The sequence below is a fragment of the Somniosus microcephalus genome, chromosome 20, assembly GCF_052327205.1.
Source record: "Somniosus microcephalus isolate GS21.2 chromosome 20, FLI_Smic_1.0, whole genome shotgun sequence".
NCBI classification, from domain to species: Eukaryota; Metazoa; Chordata; class Chondrichthyes; order Squaliformes; family Somniosidae; genus Somniosus; species Somniosus microcephalus.
Genome location: NC_141006.1, coordinates 22,679,922 through 22,707,765, shown reverse-complemented (window position 1 = coordinate 22,707,765; position 27,844 = coordinate 22,679,922). Strand labels below are relative to the sequence as shown.

General features: G+C 48.7%; 1 protein-coding gene across 1 annotated transcript; it reads left to right on the top strand.

Moving 5' to 3' along the window:
• Window positions 1–224: 224 nt before the first annotated feature.
• LOC147103083 (ficolin-2-like) lies at window positions 225–26,558 on the top strand. The gene is made up of 8 exons (XM_085962402.1): window positions 225–381; window positions 2,203–2,343; window positions 3,423–3,476; window positions 7,216–7,254; window positions 9,227–9,354; window positions 14,601–14,730; window positions 15,096–15,230; window positions 25,861–26,558. The coding sequence occupies exons 1-8, from the start codon at window positions 273–275 to the stop codon at window positions 26,142–26,144; spliced, it is 1,020 nt and encodes a 339-aa protein (XP_085818528.1). The 5' UTR covers window positions 225–272; the 3' UTR covers window positions 26,145–26,558.
• Window positions 26,559–27,844: the final 1,286 nt, after the last annotated feature.

Here is a 27,844-nt window from a genome sequence, read left to right as displayed (position 1 = left end):
TTTTCTTCACTTCAGTTATTTGGCACTAATGCCATAATATCTCAAACATTTGACCTGTTTTACATTGCTGCCAGTGCAGGAACACTATCCCATTTTTACCAGTATACTTCAATTTATTTGTGTTGGGACAAAACATCTGAAATAAGCCCACCCAGTGAACATTTCCGTTCTTTGGCCTCTGTGTGTACTTCTGTTTATTTGTCGTTGAACATTAGTCAGTAACCAAATAGCTGAAGTAATTTCATGAGCTGAGGAGCTACCAGGGGTGGAAAATGCGAGTCAGTGGGGAAATGTTCTGTGGGAGCACTGCAAAACTGGTCTTTTTCATTCTGTTATGTGGTTCGGTTGTAACTGAAGACCAGGAGCCTGGTACCTGTCCTGGTAAGGAGTAAAGTAATGCACTTGCTTTGCTGTAATGTTACCTTCTCATTTCCCTTTCTTTGATGTTACATAACTAAACAGAGTTTTCAAAGCTACCAGCGATGAGATGGTGATTTTTTGAGATAAAAATGCCAAATTTTCTCAGCAGAAACTATTGTTTGAGCTTTAAACAGAGAAAATTATTCCCCTAAATAAGTGGCACTCCTGGTGTAGATGAAGGACAAGTCAGCTGAGGTGTGGAAGGATCAGATGGAACTAGCAGAATAGATAAGGGGGAACCAGTGGATGTGGTGTATTTGGATTTTCAGAAGGCACTCGATAAGGTGCCACACAAGAGGCTTTTAAACAGAATTAGGGCTCATGGGATTGGGGGTAATATACTAGCATGGATTGAGGATACAGAAGGAACTAGGTGTACTCTTTTTGGTGGAAACAATAAACAAATAAACTGTAACTTAAAAAAAAAATTAAAGGAAACTTAACAACTTAAATTAAAATTTTGTTGGCCGGGGTGATGATGCACTCCAGTCCCCACGGCACCCACCGGTCTCGGAAGGCCTCGAGTGTGCCGGTGGACACCGCATGCTCCAACTCCAGGGCCACCCGGGCGCGAATGTGGCTGCGGAAGAGAGGCAGGCAATCGGGCCAAACGACCCCCTTGACCGCTCGCTGTCTGGTCCAGTTGATGGCCACTTTGGCCAGGCCCAGGAGCAGTCCCACGAGGAGGTCCTCTGCCCTGCCCGCTCCCCTCCACACAGGGTGACCAAAGATCAGGAGCGTGGGACTGAAGTACAGCCAGAAATCGAGGAGCAGCCCCTTCAAATAATGGAAGAGGGGCTGCAACCTCTCACACTCCATATAAACGTGGAACACGGACTCTTCTAGGCCGCAGAAAAGGCAGGCAGCCTGGGAGTTCGTGAACCTACTTAAAGGAACTAGGTGTACTTTTCTGGTTGGGTGATTGAACAAATAGTCTGTAACTTAATAAAACATTAAATAAAACTTAACAAATTAAATTAAAATTTTATTGGCCATTGTGATGATGCACTCCAGTCTCCGCGGCGCCCACCGGTCGCGGAAGGCCTCAAGCGTGCCGGCGGACACCGCGTGCTCCATCTCCAGGGCCACCCAGGCGCAAACATGGCCGTGAAAAAAAGGCAGGCAATCGGGCCGAACAACTCGCTCGACTGCCTGCTGCCTGGACCAATTGATGGATTTTTTGGCCAGGCCCAGGAGCAGTCCTATGAGGAGGTCCTTCGCCCTGCCAACTCCCTTCCGCACCGGGTGACCAAAGATCAGGACCGTGTGACTGAAGTGCAGCCAGAAATCGAGGAGCAGCCCCTTCAAATAATGGAAGAGGGGCTGCAACCTCTCACACTCCATATAAACGTGGAACACGGGCTCCTCCAGGCTGCAGAAAAGGCAGGTGGCCTGGGAGTCCGTGAACCTACTTAAAGGAGCTAGGTGTAATGCTGATGTGCCCCAAGACAGAGGGGGTAATTTTCAGCTGTGCCGCTGGGCCTACCCTGGGGGAATGCCCACTCTTTCTAGAACCCGCCCGATTCTTGTTCCATTGATTTCAGCTTCTACGACAGGTGAGCAATCTGTTCCATCAGCTCATTGCCCCACGACCAAGTTGAAAGTTGTTCCCAGTAACTGTCCATCTTGCAAATTTCAAGAGCAATTATACCTCTTAAACCTCATTTTCTTTTCCATGAAATTCATCGCAGGGTTCCGTGCCTGCTGAAGTATTTTTGCAAAACGCATTTTGTATTAAGATTTTTGTGAATTGCAAGTTCCTTAATTACCTTGCGACCACAGATGTGAAAATTGCGGGACCTGCTTGCTCAGAGAAACCTTCAGTTCTTCAAGGATGTCCGGGAATACCTGGAGCTTCAGGCATCCCAGGCATAAATGGATTACCTGGCAGTAAAGGTGATCCTGGGTCTCCTGGACCTAAAGGTAAGACCCAGCCGATTCAACAAAGCTATACATGTGAGACAATGGGATGGGGAGGGGAGGAGTAGACTTGTAACATTCAGATAGATATTGCAGTACAGTTTGTAACACAGCTAAACTTGATGTAATTGTTATACATTCTCATTATGCATATTAATTCTCATGATTACCAGCACACATTTCATTTCATTTTAATTCTATTTCTTTATAATCCCAATGATTGTAAATGAAGGAAACCATCAGGTGAATGGAAATATTTTAGAATTTACACATGGGGTTTTACCTGTGATTATTCATATTCCTCCAGAGAGTCCGCGACGGTGCAGCTTGTACCTGGGGCAACAAGTCTGACAAGTTGCGTCATCTGTCTCATTTTCCACTTAGGTTACACAAAAGCATCAAAGGTAACTCCGTGCACCTGTCCGTTTATAGAAGAGAGGCGACCACGAGGTAGCACGATGAAAGGCAGCTCCCTTCAGGCTTTGGAAAGCAAATTTGATGTAAGCGGGCTAGTGAGATAAGGGTTCAGGGCTGGAGCAGGACAGGAGAGCAAAATTGCTCAGTGTGAGTCTTGAAAGAGGCGCTAAACACCAGGGTGAGTAACATAAAAAGAAAGAAAGGACTTGCATTTATATAGCGCCTTTTACTGCCTCAGGACATCCCAAAGTGCTTTACAGCCAATGAAACACGTTTTGAAATTTTGTCACTGCTGTAATGTGGGAAACGCGGCAGCCAATTTGCGCACAGCAAGGTCCCACAAACAGCAATGTGATAATGACCAGATTATCTGTTTCGTTAGTGATGTTGGTTGAGGGATAAATATTGGTCAGGACACCGGGGATAACTCCCCTGCTCTTCTTCAAAATAATCTCAATCCAATTTAAACAGGATATTCTTTGATACCAGCACTTTGTATATTTCTCCAGCCTACAACAGGGAAATTTCCCTTTGACACAGCAACGCCACTGCAGTCAGGGTTAGTCCCAGACACAAGGCTGTACACACATCTGTATTACGCAATCAAAGCACGATCATATGTTACTCCATTTTAAAAAAAATTATGTTTTTTCTTTTAATTACAGGGGAAAAAGGTTTTCAAGGGAGTCCTGGTAAGCTGGGGCCAAAGGGCGATAAAGGTACAGGGCACAAGTCACATCTTAACAAACAATACTGCATGTGTGACAGCTTTAATCAATTTTGATTATTCATTTATTCATTTATTGCCCATCCCTAATTGCCCTTGAGAAGGTGGTGGTGAGCCACCTTCTTGAACCGCTGCAGTCCGTGTGGTGAAGGTATTCCCACAATGCTGTTAGGGAGGTAGTTCCAGGATTTTGACCCAGCGACAATGAAGGAACAGCGATATATTTCCAAGTCGGGATGGTGTGTGACTTGGAGGGGAACTTGGGGGTGGCAGTGTTCCCATGCGCCTGCTGCCCTTGTCTTTCTAGATAGTAGAGGTCGCGGGTTTGGAAGGTGCTGCCGAAGCCTTGGCGAGTTGCTGCAGTGCATCTTGTAGATGGTACACACTGTAGCCACAGTACGCCGGTGGTGGAGGGAGTGATTGTTTAAGGTGGTGGATGGGGTGCCAATCAAACGGGCTGCTTTGTCCTGGATGGTGTTGAGCTTCTTGAGTGTTGTTGGAGCTGCACTCATCCAGGCAAGTGCAGAGCATGCCATCACACTCCTGACTTGTGCCTTGTAGATGGTGGAAAGGCTTTGGGGAGTCAGGAGGTGAGTCACTTGCCGCAGAATTCCCAGCCTCTGGCCTGCTCTTGCAGCTACAGTATTTATGTGGTTGGTCCAGTTAAGTTTCTGGTCAATGTTGACCCCAGGATGTTGATGGTTGGAGGTTCGACGATGGTCATGCTGTTTCATGTCAAGGGGAGGTGATTAGACTCTCTCTTGTTGGAGATAGTCATTGCCTGGTACTTGTGTGGCATGAATGTTACTTGCCACTTATCTGCCCAAGCCTGGATATTGTCCAGGTCTTGCTGCAAGTGGGCACGGGCTGCTTCATTATCTGAGGAGTTGCGAATGGAACTGAACACTGTGCAATCATCAGCGAACATCCCCACTTCTGACCTTATGATGGAGGGAAGGTCATTGATGAAGCTGCTGAAGATGGTTGGGCCTAGGACACTGCCCTGAGGAACTCCTCCAGCGATGTCCTGGGGCTGAGATGATTGACCTCCAACAACCACAATCATCTTCCTTTGTGCTAGGTATGACTCCAGCCAGTAGAGAGTTTTCCCGATGCCCATTGACTTCAATTTTACTAGGGCTCCTTGATGCCACACTTGGTCAAGTGCTGCCTTGATGTCAAGGGCAGTCACTCTCACCTCACTCTGGAATTCAGCTCTTTTGTCCATGTTTGGACCAAGGCTGTAATGAGGTCAGGAGCCGAGTGGTCCTGGCGGAACCCAAACTGAGTATCGGTGAGCAGGTTATTGGTGAGTAAGTGACGCTTGATAGCACTTCAATAACACCTTCTATCACTTTGCTCATGATTGAGAGTAGATTGATGGGGTGGTAATTGGCCGGATTGGATTTGTCCTGCTTTTTGTAGGCAGGACATACCTGGGCAGTTTTCCACTTTTTCAGGCAGATTCCAGTATTGTAACCTAACTGGAACTGCTTGGCTAGAGGCGCTGCTAGTTCTGGAGTACAAGTCTTCAGCACTGCAACCGGGATGCTGTCGGGGCCCATAGCCTTTGCTGTATCCAGTACGCTCAACCGTTTCTTGATATCATGTGGAGTGAATTGAATTGGTTGAAGACTGGCTTCTGTGATGGTGGGGAATTCAGGAGTAGGCTGAGATGGATCATCCACTCTCGGCACTTCTGGCTAAAGATGGTTTCAAATGTTTCAGCCTTGTCTTTTGCACTCACTTGCTGGGCTCCACAATCATTGAGGATGGGGATGTTCATGGAGCCTCCTCCTCCCGTTAGTTGTTTAATTGTCCACCACCATTCACGACTGTTTGAGGCAGGACTGCAGAGCCTTGATCTGATCCATTGAATGTGGGATCGCTTAGCTCTGTCTGTAGCATACTGCATTTGCTGTTTAGCATGCATGTAGTCCTGTGTTGCAGCGTTCCCAGGTTGGCACCACATTTTAGGTATGCCTGGTGCTGCTCCTAGCAGGCTCTTCTACACTCCTTATTGAACCAGGGTTGGTCCCCTGGCTTGATGGTATTGGTAGAGTGAGGGATATGTCGGGCCATGATGTTAAAGATTGTGGTGGAATACAATTCTGCTGCTGCTGATGGCCCACAGTGCCTCGTGGATGCCCAGTTTTGATCTGCCAGATCTGTTCTGAATCTATCCCATTGAGCACGGTGGTAGTGCCACACAACACGATGGAGGGATCCTCAGTGGGAAAACTGGACTTCATCTCCACAAGGACTGTGCGGTGGTCACTGCTGCCAATGCTGTCATGGACATATGCATCTGCGACAGGTAGATTGGTGAGGACGAGGTCAAGTAGGTTTTTCCTTCGTGTTGTTTCTCTCACCACCTGTCGCAGGCCCAGTCTGGCAGCTGTGTCCTTCAGGACTCGGCCAGCTCGGTCAGTAGTGGTGCTACCGAGCCACTCTTGGTGATGGACATTGAAGTCCCCCACCCAGAGTACATCTGTGTCCTTGCTACCCTCAGTGCTTCTTCCAAATGGTGTTCAACATGGAGGAGTACAGATTCATCAGTAGGAGGTTTCCTTGCCTATGTTTGACCTGATGCCATGAGACTTCATGGTGTCTGGAGTCAATGTTGAGGACTCCCAGGGCCACTCCCTTCCAACTGTATACCATTGAGCCGCCACCTCTGGTGGGTCTGTCCTGCCGGTGGGTCAGGACATACCCAGGGATGGTGATGGAGGAGTCTAGGACGTTGGCTGAGGTATGATTCTGTGAATATCTCAGGCTTTTGCTTGACTAATCTGTAGGACAGCTTTCCTAATTTTGGCACAAGTTCCCAGATGTTAGTGAGGAGTACTTTGCAGGGTCTATTGAGCCAAAATTGGGATGGCACCATGTGCAGAATTAAGGAAGAAAAAGTGCAACTAACAGTGGGACCATTACTGCCCCTTAGCATTAGCTGCCCTTGCCAGGGTGACCATTGATCCTGTGTAAATCTGGGGAACGAATGTCAGCAGGCTATTTTATCATACAGGCAACATTGGCAAGTCCACTCATATCCTTACCCAATCCACACACATACACACACACACACACACACACATGTGCACAAGCACATACATACATACACATACACACATGCGCACACACACTCACACACAGACACACATAAGAGACATGCGTGTGCATGCGTACATACACGCCTGCATACATACACGCCGCATACACAATCACATATGCACACACAATCACATATGCACGCACACACAGACACACACACACACAAACACATACATGCACGATGGATTATTGAAATTATCCTTATTCACGTTCCTGTGTCTGTATGCAACTCACTTTATCCTATATAAAATATAGGAATTTGCGTAGATATAGGAACAATGGTATCTGTTATCTACAGTAACCATCATGTTTGCCTGTTATGAGCAAGAACAGGACGTAGGAACAGGAGGAGGCCATTCAGCACCCCACCCCACTCTTTCCCCCCCCACCCCCCCCCCCCCGCCGCCCCGACCTGAGTCTACTCCACCATTCAATTCGATCATGGCTGATCTGTATCTCAACTCCATTTACCCGCCTTTGCTCCACATCCCTTAATACCCTTACCCAATAAAAATCTATCGATCTCGGTCTTGAAAGTTCCAATTGTCCCCCAGCATCCACAGCCTCTTGGGAGAGAAAATTCCAAATTTGCATAAAAATATGCCTGTTTTTTCTTCCAGGTGAGAATGGAGATTTCAACACTTTCAGCTGTGAAATGGGTAAGACTGTCATTATCTCCTATTTTGTAGTTCCGATATTTTGAAGATGACTTTTATCCCTTTCCTCCTCTATGCTCTCCTCATGCCACACCCCCAGCCCAGGGCTCCCCTTTGCTGTTTTATAACAGGCACTTTTCTTTTAATCGATGATGTAAAATTTTCCAATGTTTTTTTAAATAAATGATCTAATTTATAATGAGATGAATTAGCAGCCCCAGGGTGCCTCAGCCTCATATTACAAATATTTCCTACATTACAAGTGACTACATTGACTGTAAAGCGCTTTGGGACGTCTGGTGGTCGTGAAAGGTGCTATAGAAATGCAAGTCTTTTTTTTATTCTATTCCTCCCTGTTTGGAAGCGCCTACTTTTACTCATCGCCTCTGAATGACAGCATGGCTGAGACTGACGAGACACTGTGTGAGGAACCACGTGTCCCACCATTCTGTGGTGATGTGATGAATCTCAAATACACTCCAGGCAGGCAAATGATGCCTTACCTACTTCGTGATTCTGCATTGCTTTCGTCACTGATATCCAGATGCAATCTAATTACAGTGCAACCTCCACTAACATAATGTTGGATAATGTGAGTTGTAGATAATTGAGAGTTTTCACATTTTGGTCTTGTACATTTGGTACTGCACTCTCCTTGACATCACATACTCGTCTTTTTTGTTGGCGATAGGCAGGGCGATGAAGCGACATCTCGCACTGGTCTTGGTGTCAGTGGGCGGGGCTATGAAGCGACATCTCGCACTGGTCTTCGTGTCAGTGGGCGGGGCGATGGGGGCAACATCTCGCACTGGTCTTCGTGTCAGTGGGTGGGGCTATGAGGCGACATCTCGCACTGGTCTTGGTGTCAGTGGGCGGGGCTATGGGGGCGACATCTCGCACTGGTCTTGGTGTCAGTGGGTGGGGCTATGAGGTGACATCTCGCACTGGTCTTGGTGTCAGTGGGTGGGGCTATGAGGCGACATCTCGCACTGGTCTTGGTGTCAGTGGGCGGGGCTATGGGGGCAACATCTCGCACTGGTCTTGGTGTCAGTGGGCGGGGCTATGGGGCGACATCTCGCACTGGTCTTGGTGTCAGTGGGTGGGGCGATGAAGCGACATCTCGCACTGGTCTTCGTGTCAGTGGGCGGGGCAATGGGGGCGACATCTCGCACTGGTCTTGGTGTCAGTGGGCGGGGCGATGAAGTGACATCTCGCACTGGTCTTGGTGTCAGTGGGCGGGGCTATGGGGGCGACATCTCGCACTGGTTTTGGTGTCAGTGGGCGGGGCTATGGGGGCGACATCTCGCACTGGTCTTGGTGTCAGTGGGCGGGGCTATGGGGGCGACATCTCGCACTGGCCTTGCTGGGTAATCCTGCTGGCTAATTGGACTTAAATTTCTTTGTCTTCTCTTCTGTGCCGAGTGGCAACTCACTTCTTCCACTGCTTTTACATCCAAAGATGTAACTGGTCGCCAGAAGCTTGGTCAACCTGCACTGGCTTTTCAGACTGCTGCCTGTTGAGTGTGATGCACAGTTGGCGCATCAGAGTTATACTGCCGATTGAGCATCAGTCTAGGTCCCACTGAAGTCAGCAACAAAGGAGCTCTCCACATGAATGTTTGGGACCGGTATGTGGGACTCTACTACCCAGAATGTTTGGCCAGCCTGATGGGAGCGCCCACTTTGATCCAGCGTTTAAAATATTCCATACAAAGTTTCAAAAGTGTCAAAATTTAGCATCACACTGGGTTGGAGTTATAAGACACCTGGAGTGAACTCGGACTGGCGTGAGATGGTGTCACATTCCCTGGCTTAAAAGAGAGAAAGAAGGTGCATCTTACCGAGAGGCAGCAATGAGGGGGAGAAAATAACCAATGCATCAGTGGGAGCTGCTAACGACAAATGTGGACGAACAGACCATTCCATCCCTAGTGTAGTCTAGTCAAAACCCAATAAATGCTTCCTTTCTCCTTAGGTGCGAAGAACTGTAAAGAGCTCCTGGATAGGGCCAACACACTAAGTGGCTGGTACACGGTATACACTGAAAACTGTACAACACTGACTGTCTACTGTGATATGGACACAGATGGGGGAGGATGGCTGGTGAGCTGAACTGAAGTTTGGAAATGGCGTGCATGTTATTAATCTACCTGCATGAAGTGTAATGTTATTTATTATTAAATTCCTTAAATAATTAAGCCCACTTCGACGCTTAAATAAATGAAATCCATCGAGAATACGAAACTTCTTTTTGATAGAGTTCTATTTTAATACGTATATGCTTTTCCCAGAATAACATTGCTGTAAGTAGCTTGAAGGTTGTATTTGTTTCGCTGTATCAAGATCAAGCCTCAGTTGATCGCCGTCTCACTGCTGAGTCAGAAGGTTGTGGCTTCAAGACCACATGATCTAGTCTGACACTTCAGTCCAGTGCTGAGGGTGTGCAGCATTGTTGGAGCTGCTGTCTTTCACATGAGATGTTAAACTGAGGCTCCACCCTGTCTTTCAGTGAATATAACGGGTGGCATTGGCACCATTCGAGGAGGAGTAGAGTGTGGTGTCCTCCCCAACATTCTTCCCGCAGCCAGCAAAAACAGATTACTCATCTCGTTTGTTCTTTGCGGGACCTTTTTATATGCAAATTAGCTGGCATGTTGCCGATATAACAACTAAATTAACTTTAAAAGTCATTAATTGGCTGTGGAGTGCTTTAGGATGTCCTGTGAACGTGAAAGGCACGGTATAAATGTGAGTTCCTGAGGATCACGATGGTCTTGGAAGGATGCTCACTCTCTACTGCTGGTTCTAATTAATCTGTTGCTGCTTCCACTATTATTGGAGGGCCCAATACTCTTACTCTTCCACTGCCAGTGATGCTCAAGTCTCACTCAAACTGTATTCTTGGTCCTCACACTGTATCCGTCAAGGCTGCATTCTGTTTTTTGTGGGCAATTTTATTACTATACATTCTTCGGTCATATCTGCATTAATGGGGGGAATTTTTCAGCGGGAATTAATTAGTGCATGAACAAATTATATTTTTCATATGAAATTGTACAGTATTGTGGCGTACCGATCACAGAAAGGACACAACCCGCTTTCCGGTCCGTAGACTATAAATCAGGCGTCATGCCTTTAAGAAGGATCACACCTTTAAGAAACTCGATCTGCAACATAGTTAAGCCCAGAGCGGGGGAGGAGCAGTCGAAGCTGTGCACTGATGAAAGGCAGTCGTACTTTGTGTAGTCTGACTCCATTTTGTGTTCAGCATGCAGCCTCAACAATTAAACCTTTTCTGTTGAACCTCTCCGAGTTCAGTATTTTTTGCTAGGAGTACGTAGACTCCTACATTGGTGACCCCGACGCTCAGGACGACTACTAAGTGTAACCATGGCTGACACAAACGCAGTTTCTGTGAAGCTGCCGGAGTTCTGGGAGAACCTGGCCACCGCCTGGTTCCTTCAAGCCGAATCGCAATTCCGACTCCGCGGCATCACCGCCGACGCAACGATGTATGACTACTCAGCACTCCTGGCTGAGTTCCCAGCCCTCACCAACCCGACCTTCTCCGCGAAGGTTGCTAAGCACGGGGTAGAACACTTCATCCCCACCACAGGCCCACCGGTGTATGCCCACGCCCGCAGGCTGGACCCGGCCAAGCTGGAGATCACGCGGGCCGAGTTCGCCACAATGGAACAGCTCGGCATCATCCGCCGCTCCAACAGCCCCTGGGCCTCCCCACTCCACATCGTCACCAAACCCGACGGGGGATGGCGCCCCTGCAGGGACTACCGGCGCCTAAACGACGCCACCATGCCGGATCGGTACCCCATACCACACATTCAAGACTTCTCGGCTAGACTGGCCGGCCGCTCAGTCTTCTCCAAAGTCGACCTGGTGCGCAGTTACCATCAGGTGCCAGTCCACCCCACGGACGTTCCCAAGACGGCCATAATCACCCCTTTTGGGCTATTCGAGTTCCTCCGAATGCCCTTCGGCCTCAAAAACGCGGCCCAGGCCTTCCAGCGGCTCATGGGCTCGGTCCTCCGAGACCTGAAGTTCCTCTTTGTCTACCTGGATGACATCCTGGTAGCTAGTTCCTCCAAGCAGGAACACACCGAGCACCTCCGCACCCTGTTCCAGCGGCTCAGTGAGCACGGGCTCATCATCAGCCCAGCCAAGTGCCAATTCGGCCTCAGCAGGATCGAATTCCTCAGCCACCACATCACGCAGGACGGAGCCATTCCCCTGCCCGCCAAGGTGCAAGCCATCCAGCAGTTCCCCCGGCCTACCACCATCAAAGGCCTCCAGGAGTTCTTGGGGATGATCAACTTTTACAACCGCTTCATTCCCGGAGCGGCCTCCCTCATGCGGCCCCTATACGAAGCCCTCCGGGGTAAGAAAGACAGAATGGCGATCGAGTGGTCGGCGGACATGTTGACCGCTTTCGACTCGACCAAAAAGGCGCTCGCCGACGCCACCATGCTCGCTCACCCACAGCCCAACGCCAGGGTGGCCCTCACCACGGACGCCTCCGACCACGCGGTCGGCACCGTGTACGAACAGTGGGTCGACGGGGCCTGGCAACCGCTGGCCTTTTTCAGCCGCCAACTGCGCCCCCCGGAGGCCAAATACAGTGCCTTTGACCACGAGCTCCTCGCACTGTACCTGGCAGTCCGCCATTTTAGATTTCTTCTGGAGGGCCGCCCCTTCACCGCGTTTGTTGACCACAAACCCCTGACATTCACGATGGCGAAATCTGCGGACCCGTGGTCAGCCAGGCAACAACGCCAGCTCGCCGCGGTGTCCGAATTCACCACGGACATCCGGCACATCTCCGGTCGAGACAACGTGGTGGCCGACTGCCTATCCCGCCCCGCCGTCCACGGCGCCCACCTGGCAGTGGACTATGCTCAACTGGCAATGGAGCAACGCACCGACCCCGATCTGCTCTCCGCGCCCACAACCCTCCCAGGGCTGCGACTGACCGATGTTGCCTGCGGCCCATCCGCCGTCACAGTCAAATGTGACACCTCCTTGGCACAACCCCGCCCCGTAGTCCCGGCGTCCTGGCGAAAACGGGTGTTTGACACCGTCCACGGCCTCTCACACCCCGGCACCCGCGCGTCCATTAGACTGGTGGCCAACTGATTTGTCTGGCGCGGCCTGCGCAAAGATGTGCGCGTCTGGTCCAGATCCTGCATAGCTTGCCAGCGTGCCAAAATCCACCAGCACGTCAAAGCCCCACTCGAGGAGTTCACCGTGCCAGAAAGAAGGTTCGACCACGTCCACATCGACCTCGTCGGCCCCCTGCCACCATCACAAGGTCACACGCACCTGCTGACAATCGTGGACCGTACCACCCGCTGGCCCGAGGCCATTCCACTGACGTCCACCACCACCACCGACATCGCGAGGGCATTCATCGGTACCTGGGTCGCTCGGTTCGCTGTCCCCTCCGACATGACGTCGGATAGAGGCCTGCAGTTTACCTCTGATCTGTGGGCCGCCATCGCCCGAAACTTCGGAGTGGCCGTTCACCGCACCATGGCTTACCACCCCCAAGCCAACGGACAGTGCGAGCGATTCCACAGGTCCATGAAGGTGTCCCTCCGCGCCAGCCTCGAGGACGAGGCTTGGATCGACCGCCTCCCGTGGGTGCTACTCGGCCTACGCTCCGCGGTCAAGGAAGACCTGCAAGCCTCAGCGGCGGAACTCGTGTACGGCCAGCCATTGCGCGTACCCGGTGAGTTCCTGCCCACCGCCAGGACCCCCTGGTCGGCTGACCAGCAACGCCGCGCTTTCGCCAACCAAGCACAACAGTTCGCTCCGGTACCCACCGGCCGGCATGGCGAACCAGCAACCCGCGTACCACCTAGCCTGCACATGGCCAAATTTGTTTTCGTGCGCCATGACGCCCACCGAGGACCTCTACGGCCCCCATACGATGGACCCTACAAGGTACTCCAGATGGGGAACAAGTTCTTCCTCCTCGAATTGGGCGGCAGAACTGACAAGGTGTCGGTCGACTGGCTCAAGCTGGCGCACCTAGAGCCCGACGAACCCGTTCAAGTGGGCCAACCCCCACCGCGGGGCAGACCGCCTAAGAGCCCGACGCATCCGACCGCCCCGCTCCCGACACAAACCGCCAAGAGCCGTTCCGGCCGTGCCATCAAGCCACCACGCCGGTTCGTACACTCCCTACTAGCGGATTCTGGGGGGAGCTGTGTGGCGTACCGATCACAGAAAGGACACAATCCGCTTTCCGGTCCGTAGACTATAAATCAGGCGTCATGCCTTTAAGAAGGATCACACCTTTAAGAAACTCGATCTGCAACATAGTTAAGCCCAGAGCGGGGGAGGAGCAGTCGAAGCTGTGCACTGATGAAAGGCAGTCGTATTTTGTGTAGTCTGACTCCATTTTGTGTTCAGCATGCAGCCTCAACAATTAAACCTTTTCTGCTGAACCTCTCCGAGTTCAGTATTTTTTGCTAGGAGTACGTAGACTCCTACAGTATTATAATTTAAGGAGCGGGACTATAATGTAGCTGGACCTACCATTTTATAGGGCCAATTTGCTGACATCGTGCAAGATTGATTCTATAAAGTGGCAATAAAATGGGCTGCGGATTGCATTTTGCGATTTGCGATTTCAGATGGTGCAAAGAGGCTGCACTGCAGGTATGCACACACCTCACTTACATTTATTTAAATTAGGTCCCGTGCTGAATTTTACAGTGGGCAAGGCCTAGGGTGCATCTCACCCATAATAAAATGGGCGTGCGATTGCTAAGTGGGCCAGGCCTGCCTTGGAGTGCCTCTTAAAGCAAGGTTGCTGTTGTTTCAGTTGCTGTTGAACTTTAGATTTTTGTTTATGGCTGGGAGCATTTCCCTACTTCTGCATCGAGCATCCTGCAAAATTTGGCCAATCCTGGAAGATCCAGTAAGGTCAACCCGCTTCTCATTGGGTAGGTGCAAACTGTTTAATAATATAGACAGAATGAAAGAGCTTGTATTTATAGAGCGCCTTTCTAAACTCAGGACATCCACAAATGCTTCACAGCCAGTGAAGTACTTTTTCAAATGTAGTCACTGTTGTGATGTAGGGAAATGTGGCAGCCAATTTTCGCACAGCCAGCTCCCACAAACAACAATGAGATAAATGACCAGATCATCTCTTTTTTAAGTGATGTTGGTTGGTTGAGAGATAAACAGTGACCAGGACACCGGGGAGAACATCCCACGCTCTTCTTCGAAATAGTGCCCTGGGATCTTTTACATCCACAATGTATCATCAATGTACAATTTGCCACACAGGTGGAAGGTCCTGACACTGTGAAATATTTCAGGTGTTCCAGAAACGCATGGATGGCTCTGTCAACTTTTACCGAGACTGGAATTCATACAAGAAAGGATTTGGGAACCAATTCTCGGAATTCTGGCTGGGAAATGACAAGATTCACACGTTGACAAAAACAGGTAGGACACTACAAAAAGGCACTGATCTTCACAAGTGAGCGCGGAGGGAAGTTGTATCTAATCAAACCCTTGCAGTGATGCAGGCTACAGACCTGACAATGACCAGGTCTGACATGAAGAAAAGCCTTAGATCTGAACAATTATGCAGAGCAGAGATGTTAAGAGATACTGTTACTTTCTTGGTTCCCTTTATGGATTCGCTGCTCTATTGTGTGTTTTTAATTATTTTTTTCCTTTATATTTTGTCTGTTTTTCCTGTTTATTTGCCTGTATGTCTTTAATTCTATTAAACTTGCGTTCCCTTGTAGCATGTTGAAAGTGATTTCTCACAACTTAACCATGGCTTCTTAACATATTTGGCACAGGAGATTTTGAATTAAGAATTGACCTGGTGGACTTTGACAACAAGGATACCTTTGCCACATACCAGTCTTTCAAAATACTTGATGAATCTGAGCTGTACAAGCTTGTGCTGGGCAATTATTTGGCTGGAACTGCAGGTATGATGTTCCTTCACATTAATATTTGAGTAAATTTGACTGTAAAATGGTGGCTGGGGTCAGTATAAAATGAGGGTTCAAATCTGGGGGGCGGGGGTGGGGGCGGGGTTGCGGGGTGGGGGTGGTGGGGGTGGGGGCGGGGTTGCGGGGGTGGTGGTGGGGGCGGGGTTGCGGGGGTGGGAGCGGGGGCAGGGTTGCGGGGGCGGGAGCAGGGGCGGGGTTGCGGGGGCGGGGTTGCGGGGGGGCGGGGGTTGGGGGCGGGGTTGCGGGTGGGGGCGGGGTGGCGGGGGTTGGGGGCGGGGGCGGGGTTGCGGGGGCGGGGGCGGGGGTGGGGGTGGGGGCGGGGTTGCGGGAGCTCAGCTAGTATCCTGCAAGCGTTTATGACAGGAGAATCCCCCAGAGCAGAATTTCAAAGGCAATACATTTAAAACCCTTGCCTTGTTTATAAATACCTCAGCGGTTTTGCCCCACCCTCACTCCGCAAACTGCTCCATCCCTATAGCCCTTCCTGTACACACCGCTCCCCCAATTCTGACCTTGTATACATTTCCCTTCCCGTTGCCCCATTGCTGGTGGTAAAGCCTTCAGTTACACTGTTTCTGCTCTCTGGAACTCTCTCCCTCCACTCTCTTCACCTCTCCTCCTCTCTTTCCATCTTTAAATGGCTCCTCAAAACCCATCTCTCACATACGGACGTATGAAAATAACGGGCAGGAAAAGACTCACTGGTTCATCCAGCCGGTCCCACATCGTTGCGCTGCCTTATGCATCACGATACAGACATTCCCTACCCACCCAGCGCCATCAGGTAATCTCCAAGGAGAGGCGAAAAACCAGATACAAAACCCTGGCCAATTAGAGAAAAAGATCAGTAAGATTCCTTTCCGATCCCTTTAGGCGATCAAAACTGATCCAGGAGATTCCATCGACCTTGGGTTACATTACAGGATACCTACCTCTTGTGCGAAGTGACCTGTTCCTAAACCCTGCAACCTGTCCACTGCTAAGAACACTTATTTCCACCTCTCTGCTTGTCTCTCTTCTTTTAAGTCGCTCATTAAAACCTACCTCTTTGACCAAGCTTTTGGTCACCTGCCCTAATATCTCTTTATGGGCTTTAGTGTCAAATTTTGTCTCTTAACGCTCCTGTGAAGCGCCTTGGGGCATTTTTACTACATTAAAGGTGCTATATAAATGCAAGTTGTTGTTGTTGTTGCATTTCATCGCTACAATGCTTTATGCTTTAGCTCGACTAAACAGCCCAGTATGAAGTAAATTACCATTATGATCCCGAGATGCTTACTGCAAATTAAATGCAAATTGTGACTGAGATATTTTTGATCGGGTTATTGTTTGAATGCTCCCGACAGATAATGATACAAAACGTATTGAATCCTTGAAATTCAGAAAATGCGATAACAAATGCCAGCTGTTTTTTTCCCCCTTTCTTTACACAGCACTAGTTTCATCCAAGATAATCGGCAAAAGGTCCAGGGGGGAGATGAGGAGAAGTTTTGTTTGTGCAGCGAGTTGCTGTGATCTGGAATTCACTGCCTGAAAGGGTGGTGGAGGCAGATTCAATCGTAACTTTCAAAAGGGAATTAGATAAATAAATATATGATCGTCACAATCGCACCCCCTCCCCTCCCGCCCCTTGTTGCCCACTCTATACCCCCTCCCTCCCCAGTACTTACATTTGGGCCATTGCCAGCGAGGCAGGCGGCCCAACATTTGGCATCTGCATTCTGCAAGCTGCCTATAGAGACGCAGCAGGTTTCGGCAGCTCGCGTGTAAAATGTTAATGAGGCCCAATTCGAGCCAGTTTCGGGCCTCCCAGTTGGGGCGTGAGCGACCCGTGCTTCGCTGAGTCTGGGTCCGGAAACGGGGCCCAGATGAATTTCTATCCCTATTTGACTGTAAGCACAGAACTAGAGGACACATTTTTAAAATGAGCTCGACTGAGGCAAGATTAGACATTTGGAAAAATTTCCTTCCCTCCCCACCCAGTGAGTGCTGGATTTGCAGCCCCGACTCCCAACTAAAGCTGTGTTGAGCAGAATAAAAATGTGATGTGGAGTGGGATTGGAGGTTACAGAGATAATTATGGAATGAGATGACTGTAAACTCCGTGAGAGATATTGGTTGCTGTAGCCCTGGGGTAAGGGCAGGATATAGTATACAGTCTGTGAATACAGCAAGTCAAGGCTGAATAACAGGGACTGAGGAAGGATGCATATTCTGGAGATTCTTCCCTTGATTAGCTTTGAGAATTAGCTCATAGTTGTACAGAATGCTCACCAGGAGATTAAATGGGTGGGACAGAGTCCATGATAGAGTTGGATGAAGAAGACCCTGCCATCTCCTCCTCCCAGAATATCAACCCTTCCTTCTTCCTATTGCACCAGCTAGCTATTTCTTGAATCAGTCTAGAGTCCCGGGAGGTAGGTTGTCACTTTCAGCGGTCAGCCGCCCGTTATGCATCCCGCCCAATTTTCTTTTCCAAGTAACTTCATAGGAACATAAGAACAGGAGGAGGCCATTCAGCCCCTCGAGCCTATTCCACCATTCAGTGAGATCACGGCTGATCTGTATCTTAACTCCATCTACCCGTCTTGGTTCCGTAACCCTTAATACCCTTGCCGAACCAAAATCTATCTCTCTCAGTTTTGACATTTTCAATTGACCCCCAGCCTCAACAGCGTTTTATGGGAGAGAGTTCCAGATTTCCACTACCCTTTGTGTGAAGAAGTGCTTCTTGACATCAGCCCTGAACGGCCTGGCTCTAATTTTAAGGCGATGCCCCCTTGTTCTGAACGCTCGCACCAGAGGAAACAGTTTCTCTCTATCTACCCTTTCAAATCCTTTAATCATCGAAACACCTCTATTAGATCACCCCTTAATCTTCTATACTCAAGGGAATACAAGCCTGGTCTATGCAACCTGTCCTCATAATTTAACCCTTTAAACCAGGTATTATTCTGGTGAACACGATAGCAAAATACTGCGGATGCTGGAAATCTGAAATAACAACAGAAAACGCTGGAAATACTCAGCAGGCCAGGCAGCATCCGTGGAGAGAGAAACAGAGTTAACATTTCAGGTCTGGGACCCTTCATCAGAACTGGAAAAAGCTGGAGATGTAACAGATATTAAGCAGGTGCAGAGACGGCGGTGGGTTTAGGAGGGGAGGAAGGAACTGAAAGAACATCCTGTACTTTTGTAAGAGGCAGGAAAGATAAAATGTTGAAAATGGGAGTGGCAAAAATAATACAGCATGAAAAATGGGGGCAGGGATTATTATCTGAAATTGTTGAATTCTATGTTGAGTCCGGCAGGCTGTAAAGTGCCCAATCGAAAGATGAGGTGCTGCTCCTCGAGCTTACGTTGAGCTTCATTGGAACAATGTAATAGGCCGAGGACAGAGAGATCAGAGTGGGAGTGACGCAGAGAATTAAAGTGACAGGCGACCGGAAGCTCAGGGTCACCCTTACGGACTGAACGGAGATGTTCCGCAAAGCGGTCGCCCAATCTGCGTTTGGTCTCCCCAATGTAGAGGAGACCGCATTGTGAGCAGCGAATACAGTATATTAAATTGCATGACGTACAAGTAAATCGCTGTTTCATCTGGAAGGGGTGTTTGGGGCCCTGGACAGTGGGAAGGGAGGAGGTAAAAGGGCATGTGTTGCATCTCCTGCGCTTGCACGGGAAGGTGCCAGGAGAAGGCAAAGGAGAAGGGCTGTTAGGGGTGATTGGGGAGTGGACCAGGGTGTCGCGGAGGGAGTGGTCCCTTCGGAATGCTGAAAGGGAAGGTGAGGGGAAGATGTGTTTGGTGGTGGGATCACATTGGAGGTGGCAGAAATGGCGGAGGATGATACGTTGAACATGGAGGCTGGTGGGGTGAAAGGTGAGGACAAGGGGAACCCTATCGTGGTTCTGGGAGGGAGGGGAAGGGTGAGAGCAGAAGTGCGGGAAATGGAACGGACACGGTCAAGGGCCGTGTCAACCACAGTAGAGGGGAATCCTCGGTTGAGGAAAAAGGAAGACATGTCGGAAGCACTGGTATGGAAGGTGGCATCGTCAGAACAGACGCGGCAGAGATGGAGAAACTGGGAGAATGGAATAGAGTCCTTACAGGAAGCGGGGTGGGAGGAAGTGTAGTCCAGGTAGCTGTGGGAATTAGTGGGCTTGTAGTGGCTGTTTGTCGAAAGCCGATTGTCAGAAATGGAGACGGAAAAGTCAAGGAAGGGAAGGGAAGAGTCGGAGTTGGACCATGTGAAGGTGAGGGAAGGGTGGAAATTGTAAGCAAAGTGAATGAACTTATCTAGTTCAGGGCGAGAGCAGGAAACGGCACCGATACAATCATCGATGTACCGGAAAAAGAAGTGAGGGAGGGTGTAGTGTATGTACTTTGCAGAAGGAACTATATTCTGCAGCCCCTGTATACTGCAGTACCAGTAGTGACCACCCCTGTATATAAGCCTGTGTAGTAACTTTGCATCGTTAGTTCCAGTTTGTCTCCACTCAGTAAAGACCTGTTATAACCAACTCCTGCAGTCCGTGTCTCAATTACACATGGACATAATACTGGCGATGAGCAGATCTGAACTTACCTACAGTCTGCACCACCTCATGGGGATCCATCCCTGAAGCGAAGTTGTCAGAGGTCGAGGCCAGAAGGAAGAAAGAAAAAAAATAAAAATAAATAAATAAAACAACCAGAAGAAACGGGCGTCGACCGGGGGGCAACCGCCTCTGATTCATCGGAGTGAAAGATTTGCAGGAGAGGCTGTCGAGAGCGGGGCTTGGTTATCCTGTCGATGGTGTTCCAGCTAATCGGGCTGGTGGCAGGTAGTACACTGATCCTTCCTGGGCTGCGGCGGGCTAGAGCTCAATCGGGTGGCTTTTCAACGGGGCCGAGCAGCGTTGTCGGGAAGAGGAGAGAGAGAGAGAGGGTGGAGCACACAGGGCGCGGCCGGTGCTACGAAGCCGGGCAGCGTACAGACCCGAGAAGAGGGAGGAAAGTGTCCCGCAGGGTTGCTCCGACGACGGGGAAATAAAAGAAATTAGAAGCGCAGAAAGCCGCGAGGAGCTGCAGTTTGCCACGGGAATCGCGGAGAGCGGCGTTAGCAGCAGCGCGGGGGGGAAGTGCGCGAAGACCATAGGGCGTCGCCATCAAGGCATAAAACGCCAGCAACAGCGCTAGCAGCAGCGGAGAAAATGGAAAGCGCGGAGACGCCATTTTGTTCAATCGGGGAAGAAGGCAAAGCGCGGGAGGCGCCATTTTGTTAAATCGGGGAAGAAGGCAAAGCGCGGGAGGCGCCATCTTAGATTTCCAAGATGCCGAAGACTGGCAATATCACTGCCTTCGATAATGCAATAGAAGACTGGACCACGTATGTGGAAAGAGTCAAAGTATATTGCGAGGCAAACGAAGTAGCCGATGAGAAAAAGGCATCGGTACTACTAAACTTAATGGGCGCAAGAACGTACGGCCTATTGCGGAACCTGATCACTCCAGCCAAACCGATGGCGAAGAGTTTTAACGAAATTGTTGATATCCTACAGGAACACCTAAATCCTACACCGCTGCTGATAGCAGAAAGATTTAAATTCCACAGGAGAAATCAGCATAAAGATGAGAGCAATGCTGATTACCTTACGGAACTACGCAAGCTATCAAAGCACTGCCAGTTCAGAGCAGGACTGGCAGATACCCTACGGGACAAATTTGTCTGTGGACTCCTGAGTGAAGGAACCCAGAAGAGGTTACTCTCAGAGAAAGAGCTGACGCTAGATAAGGCTTTCAACGTGGCAGTATCGTACGAAGCAGCAGCAAGGGGAGCTGCGGAAATACAGCAAAAGCCACAGGAATACGGCACCCACGAAATGACACGGGGATTTGCAAAATGTTATCGCTGCGGCAGAACAACCCATGGCCAGAAGGACTGCTGGTCCAAGGACAAAATATGCAGGCAATGCAGAAAGATGGGACACATTGCACGAGTTTGCAGGTCTGGGAAGAAGACTAACGACAACAAAAAGGCTACTAAGGAACAGTACAGGAAAGTACAAAAGATGACGGACAGTAGTTCCGAAGACCAGATGAGCGATAGTGAATCCGGGAACAGGAGACTAAGCTGTCTCAAACTTCACAATGTAATCGCAAAAGAGGATCACCGGACCATTTGGGTCACCCTCACGATAGCAGGGTCCCAAGTCAAAATGGAATTGGATACAGGATCAGCCCTGACCGTCATGAATCGGCGAGACTACGAGCGGCTATTCTCACACATACCCTTGAAAGAGACATCCATTGTCTTGAAGACGTATACGGGGCAAAAAGTATACCCCAGAGGGAAAATAAGGGTGCCTGTCGAATACAACGGCAAGGAAATATAGAAATTGTATCTGTACATACTGCAAGATGGTGGACCACCGTTATTGGGATGTGAATGGATCAGAAAGATAAGTTTAGACTGGCACTCCATTCAGGCACTGACAGTGGCTGGTAAAAAGGATGACGACGTCACACCTGGATGATTGTCAAAAATCTTAGCTAACGCCAAAGAGGTATTTCAACAAGAACTGGGAACTCTTAAAGGCGTAACCGCCTCGATAAAAATAGAAGAGAATGCAATTCCCAAGTTTTTGAAAACAAGACCGGTACCGTATGCAATTCGCCCAGCCATCGAGGCAGAGCTGGAGAATCTGGAGAATGCAGGCGTGTTATCTAAGGTAGACTGGAGCGAGTGGGCGACACCCATCGTTCCTGTCATGAAGAAAACGTTAAACAATAAGTCTGAGGAGCCAAGGAAGGTTCGCATCTGTGGGGACTTCAAGGTGACGGTGAACCCAGTCCTTCACACAGTACAATATCCTCTCCCGAGGATAGAAGATATTTTCGCCTCACTATCTGGAGGGAAGTGTTTTACAAAAATTGACCTAGCATAAGCATATTTGTAGATGGAGGTTGAAGAATCCTCTTGGAAGTATCTCACGATAAACACTCACAAAGGTCTTTACTAGTATAATCGACTGGTATTCGGAGTAGCATCAGCTCCGGCGATATGGCAAAGAGCGATGGAACAAGTCCTGTAAGGGATTCCGGGGACTCAGTGTTACTTGGACGACATCCTAGTGACAGGTGAAGATGACAGTGAACACCATGCCAACCTAGAGCAGGTGCTCACTAGACTAAGAGAACATGGGCTACGAGCCAATCGCCCCAAGTGCGAGTTTTTTAAGAAACAGATATCGTATTGTGGCCACGTGATTGATGAAGAGGGGTTACATAAGTCCCCTGACAAAATTGAAGCGGTAGTTAAGGCTCCAGCGCCTGAAAATGTGTCGCAACTGAGGTCATTCCTCGGATTGGTGAATTACTACCATAAGTTTTTGCCGAATTTGTCCACAATTCTGCACCCACTGAACGCCCCACTACAAACTGGAGTAACATGGAAATGGAGCGATGAATGTAAGCGGGCCTTTCAGAAGAGTAAAGACCTAATCACTTCAAGAGAAGTATTGGCTCACTACAACCCATCACTACCGATAAGACTGGCGTGTGATGCGTCTCCCTACGGCATTGGAGCGGTACTGTCACATAAATTCCATGATGGTTCAGAGAGGCCGATAGCTTTTGCGTCACGCTCGTTAACTTCAGCCAAGCGTAACTACGCCCAGATTGACAGAGAGGCCCTCAGCCTGGTGTGGGGGGTGAAGAAGTTCAATCACTACCTGCACGGTCAGAAATTTACTCTACGAACTGATCATCAACCTCTGGTCTCCATTTTCAACCCTCAGAAGGGCGTCCCGACAATGACAGCACAACGGCTACAGAGGTGGTCCCTTTTTCTAGGGGCACACCAATATGACCTCGAGTACAAAGGAACTAAACAGCATGGGAATGCTGATGGATTGTCGCGCCTACCGTTGCCGATGGTGGAAGAAGCACCTGCAGTGGATCCAGTGGAGATATTCCACTCGACCATAGTCGAATGTCTACCTGTGACGAATGCAAACATAGAAAAGGAAACACGAAATGACCCGACACTCTCCTGGGTCTATGATTTAACGGTGAAGGGATGGCCAGCACATGGCAAACCACTGATGCCAGCATTCTCGCCGAGAAGAGAACAGCTGTCAGTGTGCAGAGGAACCTTGATGTGTGGATCCAGAGTAGTAATTCCACCCAAATTGAAGGATAGAGTGCTCAATGAGCTTCATGAGGGTCATCTGGGAGGGGTAAAAATGAAGAACTTAGCCAGAGCGTTTGTGTGGTGGCCGGGAATCGATAGAGAAATCGAAGAGATGACCAAGAGCTGTACAGGATGCCAGAAGGTCCAAAACGCCCCACCACAAGCCCCTCTACATCCATGGGAGTGGCCCTCATCTCTATGGCAAAGGGTGCACATTGATTTTGCTGGTCCATTTATGGACTCGATGTTTTTAATTGCGGTGGATGCACATTCAAAGTGGCCAGAGGTAATAAAAATGTCCTCAACCACCACAGAAAAAACTATCACAGTCTTACGAACCATATTCGCCAGGAATGGGCTGCCTGAACAGATTTGCTCCGACAATGGACCACAGTTTGTGTCTGAAAAGTTCCGGAGGTTCTTAAAGAACAATGGTGTTAAGCATTACACATCCGCCCCATATCATCCAGCCACCAATGGATTGGCTGAGAGGTTCGTTCAAACATTCAAGAAGGCTATCAAAGCAATGTGTAATGAAGACATACCCCTACAACACAAGGTGGATAACTTCTTGTTTGCCTACCGGAATGCGACACATGCGGTTACCAACCACACTCCAGCCATGATGTTCTTCAATCGAAGACTACGATGCCGCTTGGATTTGGTTAAGCCAAACATCAGAAGAGATGTGGAGAACAGGCAGTTTCAGAATATGAATGAAAGGCCGACCAGGAGTTTTAAGATAGGTCAACCAGTTTTGGCCCGGGACTACCGCACAGAGAAATGGCAGCCAGGAACGATCTGTACATGGCAAGGACCTCTAATGTATACCGTGGACGTTGCAGAGAGCATTGTAAGACGCCATGCTGACCAGATTCTACAGTCACTGGAAAACGTCAATTCCACACCACGATCTGATACACCTGGTGATGAAACCGAAGTACCAATTGCATCTACCTCAGAATCGGTGATATTGGAAGCAGACGAACCCAACAACGACGTTGATTCCGAATCAACTCTGCCAGAAGAACCTGATACCCCAAAGAGGCGTTATCCAGACAGAATCAGGAAGCCTCCTGAAAGACTGAACTTATAATTGCTTAACTTCAGCTAATGTATATGACAACTGTAATTGTAAATATGTTATTTAATTATTAATCGAATGTTATGTACTGTTTAGCTAAAAGGGGAGGAATTGTAGTGTATGTACTTTGCAGAAGGAACTATATTCTGCAGCCCCTGTATACTGCAGTACCAGTAGTGACCACCCCTGTATATAAGCCTGTGCAGTAACTTTGCATAGTTAGTTCCAGTTTGTCTCCACTCAGTAAAGACCTGTTATAACCAACTCCTGCAGTCCGTGTCTCAATTACACACGGACATAATAGAGGGGACCTGAGTAGGACTGGAACAAAGAATGTTCCACATATCCCATAAATAGGCAGGTATAGCTAGGGCCCATGTGGGTTCCCATAGCAACACCTTTAATTTGGAGGAAGTGAGTGGAGTCAAAGGAGAAGTTGTTCAATGTGAGAACAAGTTCAGCCAGGCGGAGGAGGGTGGTGGTGGATGGGGACTGGTTGGGCCTCTGTTCAAGGAAGAAGCGGAGCACCCTCAGGCCGTCCTGGTGGGGGATGGAGGTGTAGAAGGATTGGACGTCCACAGTGAAAAGGAGACGGTTGGGGCCAGGAAACTGGAAACTGTTAAAGTGACGAGGGCATCAGAAGAGTCGCGAATGTAGGTGGGAAGAGACTGAACAAGGGGAGAAAAAATAGAGTTGAGATAGGAAGACATAAGTTCCGTGGGGCAAGAACAGGCTGAAACAATGGGTCTACCAGGGCTGTTTGTGGATCTTGGGAAGGAGGTAGAAGCGGGCTGTGCGGGGTTGGGGGACTATGAGGTTGGTGGCCATGGAGGGAAGATCTCCAGAGGAGATGAGGTCAGTGACAGTCTTGGAAACAATGGCTTGATGTTTGCTAGTGGGGTCATGGTCCAGGCGGAGGTAGGAGGAGGTGTTGGAGAACCACTCCCATTTGCAACATTTTATCTTTCCTGCCTCTTACAAAAGTACAGGATGTTCTTTCAGTTCCTTCCTCCCCTCCTAAACCCCCCCCCCCCGCTGTCTCTGTACCTGCTTAATATCTGTTACATCTCCAGCTTTTTCCAGTTCTGATGAAGGGTCCCAGACCTGAAACGTTAACTCTGTTTCTCTCTCCACAGATGCTGCCTGGCCTGCTGAGTGTTTCCAGCATTTTCTGTTGTTATTTCATTATTCTGGTGAATCTGCGCTGCACCCCCTCCAAGGCCAATATACCGTGGGCTGAGTGGGTGGAATTGCCTTCTCTCGTTCCACGCTTTGTGTCCTTAAGACAGGACCAAACATAAAAATCCTGCGAGTTGGATAATCATATTTATCTTTGTTTGAATCGCAGGTGATTCTTTAAACCCACACAGGAACAGCTACTTCACTACGCATGACAGTGATAATACAGGGCTGAAAGCAAACTGCAGCAAGTTGTATAGTGGAGCCTGGTGGTATGGTTACAGTAACAACGGCAGTCGGCACTGCCATTTGTCAAATCTGAATGGATTATATCTCAAAGGAAACCACACGTCATTTGCGAATGGCATCAACTGGATTAGTGGGAAGGGATATTATCATGCCTACAAGTATTCTGATATGAAGTTTAGGCCCAAGTCATCGCTATATTCCTAAAGATATATTGTATGTATATTCAGACCAAAGTCTGAGATTGTTAGAGTGAATTTTTTTATTAGCTTGTGTTTTTCAGTTGTGATCTTGCACATGGTCTCATAACTGCGTTGAATTTAGGATCCAATGCCTTTGCCGACAAATGTAAATTTTCTCAGTTACTGATTTTTGTTTTACATCTGAACATTTTTATTGAACTGCATCCACTAGTTTCAGCTGTGAAATACACCATTGGTTCAATTTCCGACCAACAGACAGACGTAAAACAAACTGCACTGTCACATGCTGTCTGGGTGTATGTTGTTTAAATATAAGTTTGTAGAGAAAGTTTGGCTATCACTGTTCGGTGTGCAGATTCATAATGTGAATTCTATAAACAGCACCATTAAAAATAAGTAATAAATGATCTGTACTGTCGCTCAGTTATTGTGTGTCTCCTCATTTTAAACATGTACAATGTCATTACCTCACATCACAGATATGTGAATGTTTAAGAATGTGAAGCTGTTTGCTATACAATATATGAGCAATTTGATACATGACGTGGTAAATGCTTCTACCTCCGTCCCAAGGTCCACAAACAGGACTGCCCTGGTAGACCCATCGTTTCAGCCTGTTCTTGCCCACAGAACTTATTTCTTCCTATCTCAACTATTTTTTCTCCCCTTGTCCAATCTCTTCCGACCTGCATCATCAGCGACTCTTCCAATACCCTCCACCACTTTAACAATTTCCAGTTTCTTAGCCCTAACCGTCTCCTTTTACACCATGGACGTCCAGTCCCTCTACACCTCCATCCCTCACCAAGACGGTCTGCGGGCCCTCCACTTCTTCTTTAAACAGAGGCCCAACCAGTCTCCATCCACCACCACCCTCCTCCACCTGGCTGAACTTGTTCTCACATTGAACAACTTTACCTTTAAATCTGTTACTTCCTCTAAATAAAAGACGTCGCTATGGGAACCTATGTGGGTCATAGCTATGCCTGCCTTTTTGTGGGAAACGTGGAACATTCTTTGTTCCAGTTCTGCTCAGGTCCACTCCCTGACCTCTTTTTCTGGTACATTGATGACTGTGATGGTGCCCATTCATGCTCCCGCACTGGAAAATTTCAGCAACTTTGCTTCTAATTTCCACCCCTCCCTCGCCTTCACATGGCCCATCTCTAACTCTTCCCTTTCCTTCCTCAACTTTCCCAGCTGCATTTTTGGGGATAGGCTGTCCACCAATGTCTATTACAAACCCACTAACTCCCACAGCTACCTTGATTATACTTCCTCCCACCCCACTTCCTGTAAGGACTCTATTCCATTCTCACAGTTTCTCCGTCTATCCAGCGCTTCCTTGGTCTTCCTTGGCTTCTTGTTCCGTGTACCTTTGTGCGCGGGGCCATGAAAGGAAGTCTGTCTGTTTCCATTCCCGAAACTGTTCCAGCCATCGCAGTTGTCTTTCTTGGATCTTCTGTATCAGCGTTTGTTTCTTGTCCAAGCCATGTTCTTATTATATCATTCTTGATTCTTTGCATTCTGCACACTCCTAGTATTCCTCTCAACCAACTCACCTCTGCTGTTAGTATCTTTTGCTCATCAACTTTTTTCATGTTCCAACACTCAGATCCATATAATGTCGGGATAGCCATCGTTCCATAAGCTCTTGCCTTTGTTTTTACCAAAATATCTTCAGCTTTCCATATCTTACTTAAT

What these genes read in the sequence shown, in the direction of transcription:
- LOC147103083 (XM_085962402.1), top strand. Translation starts at nt 273, where the DNA reads ATGCGAGTCAGTGGGGAAATGTTCTGTGGGAGCACTGCAAAACTGGTC. An exon ending in GGGGCCAAAGGGCGATAAAG is followed by an intron (nt 3,477 to 7,215) that starts GTACAGGGCACA and finishes TTTTTCTTCCAG; the next exon opens with GTGAGAATGGAGATTTCAAC. An exon ending in TTATTTGGCTGGAACTGCAG is followed by an intron (nt 15,231 to 25,860) that starts GTATGATGTTCC and finishes TTTGAATCGCAG; the next exon opens with GTGATTCTTTAAACCCACAC.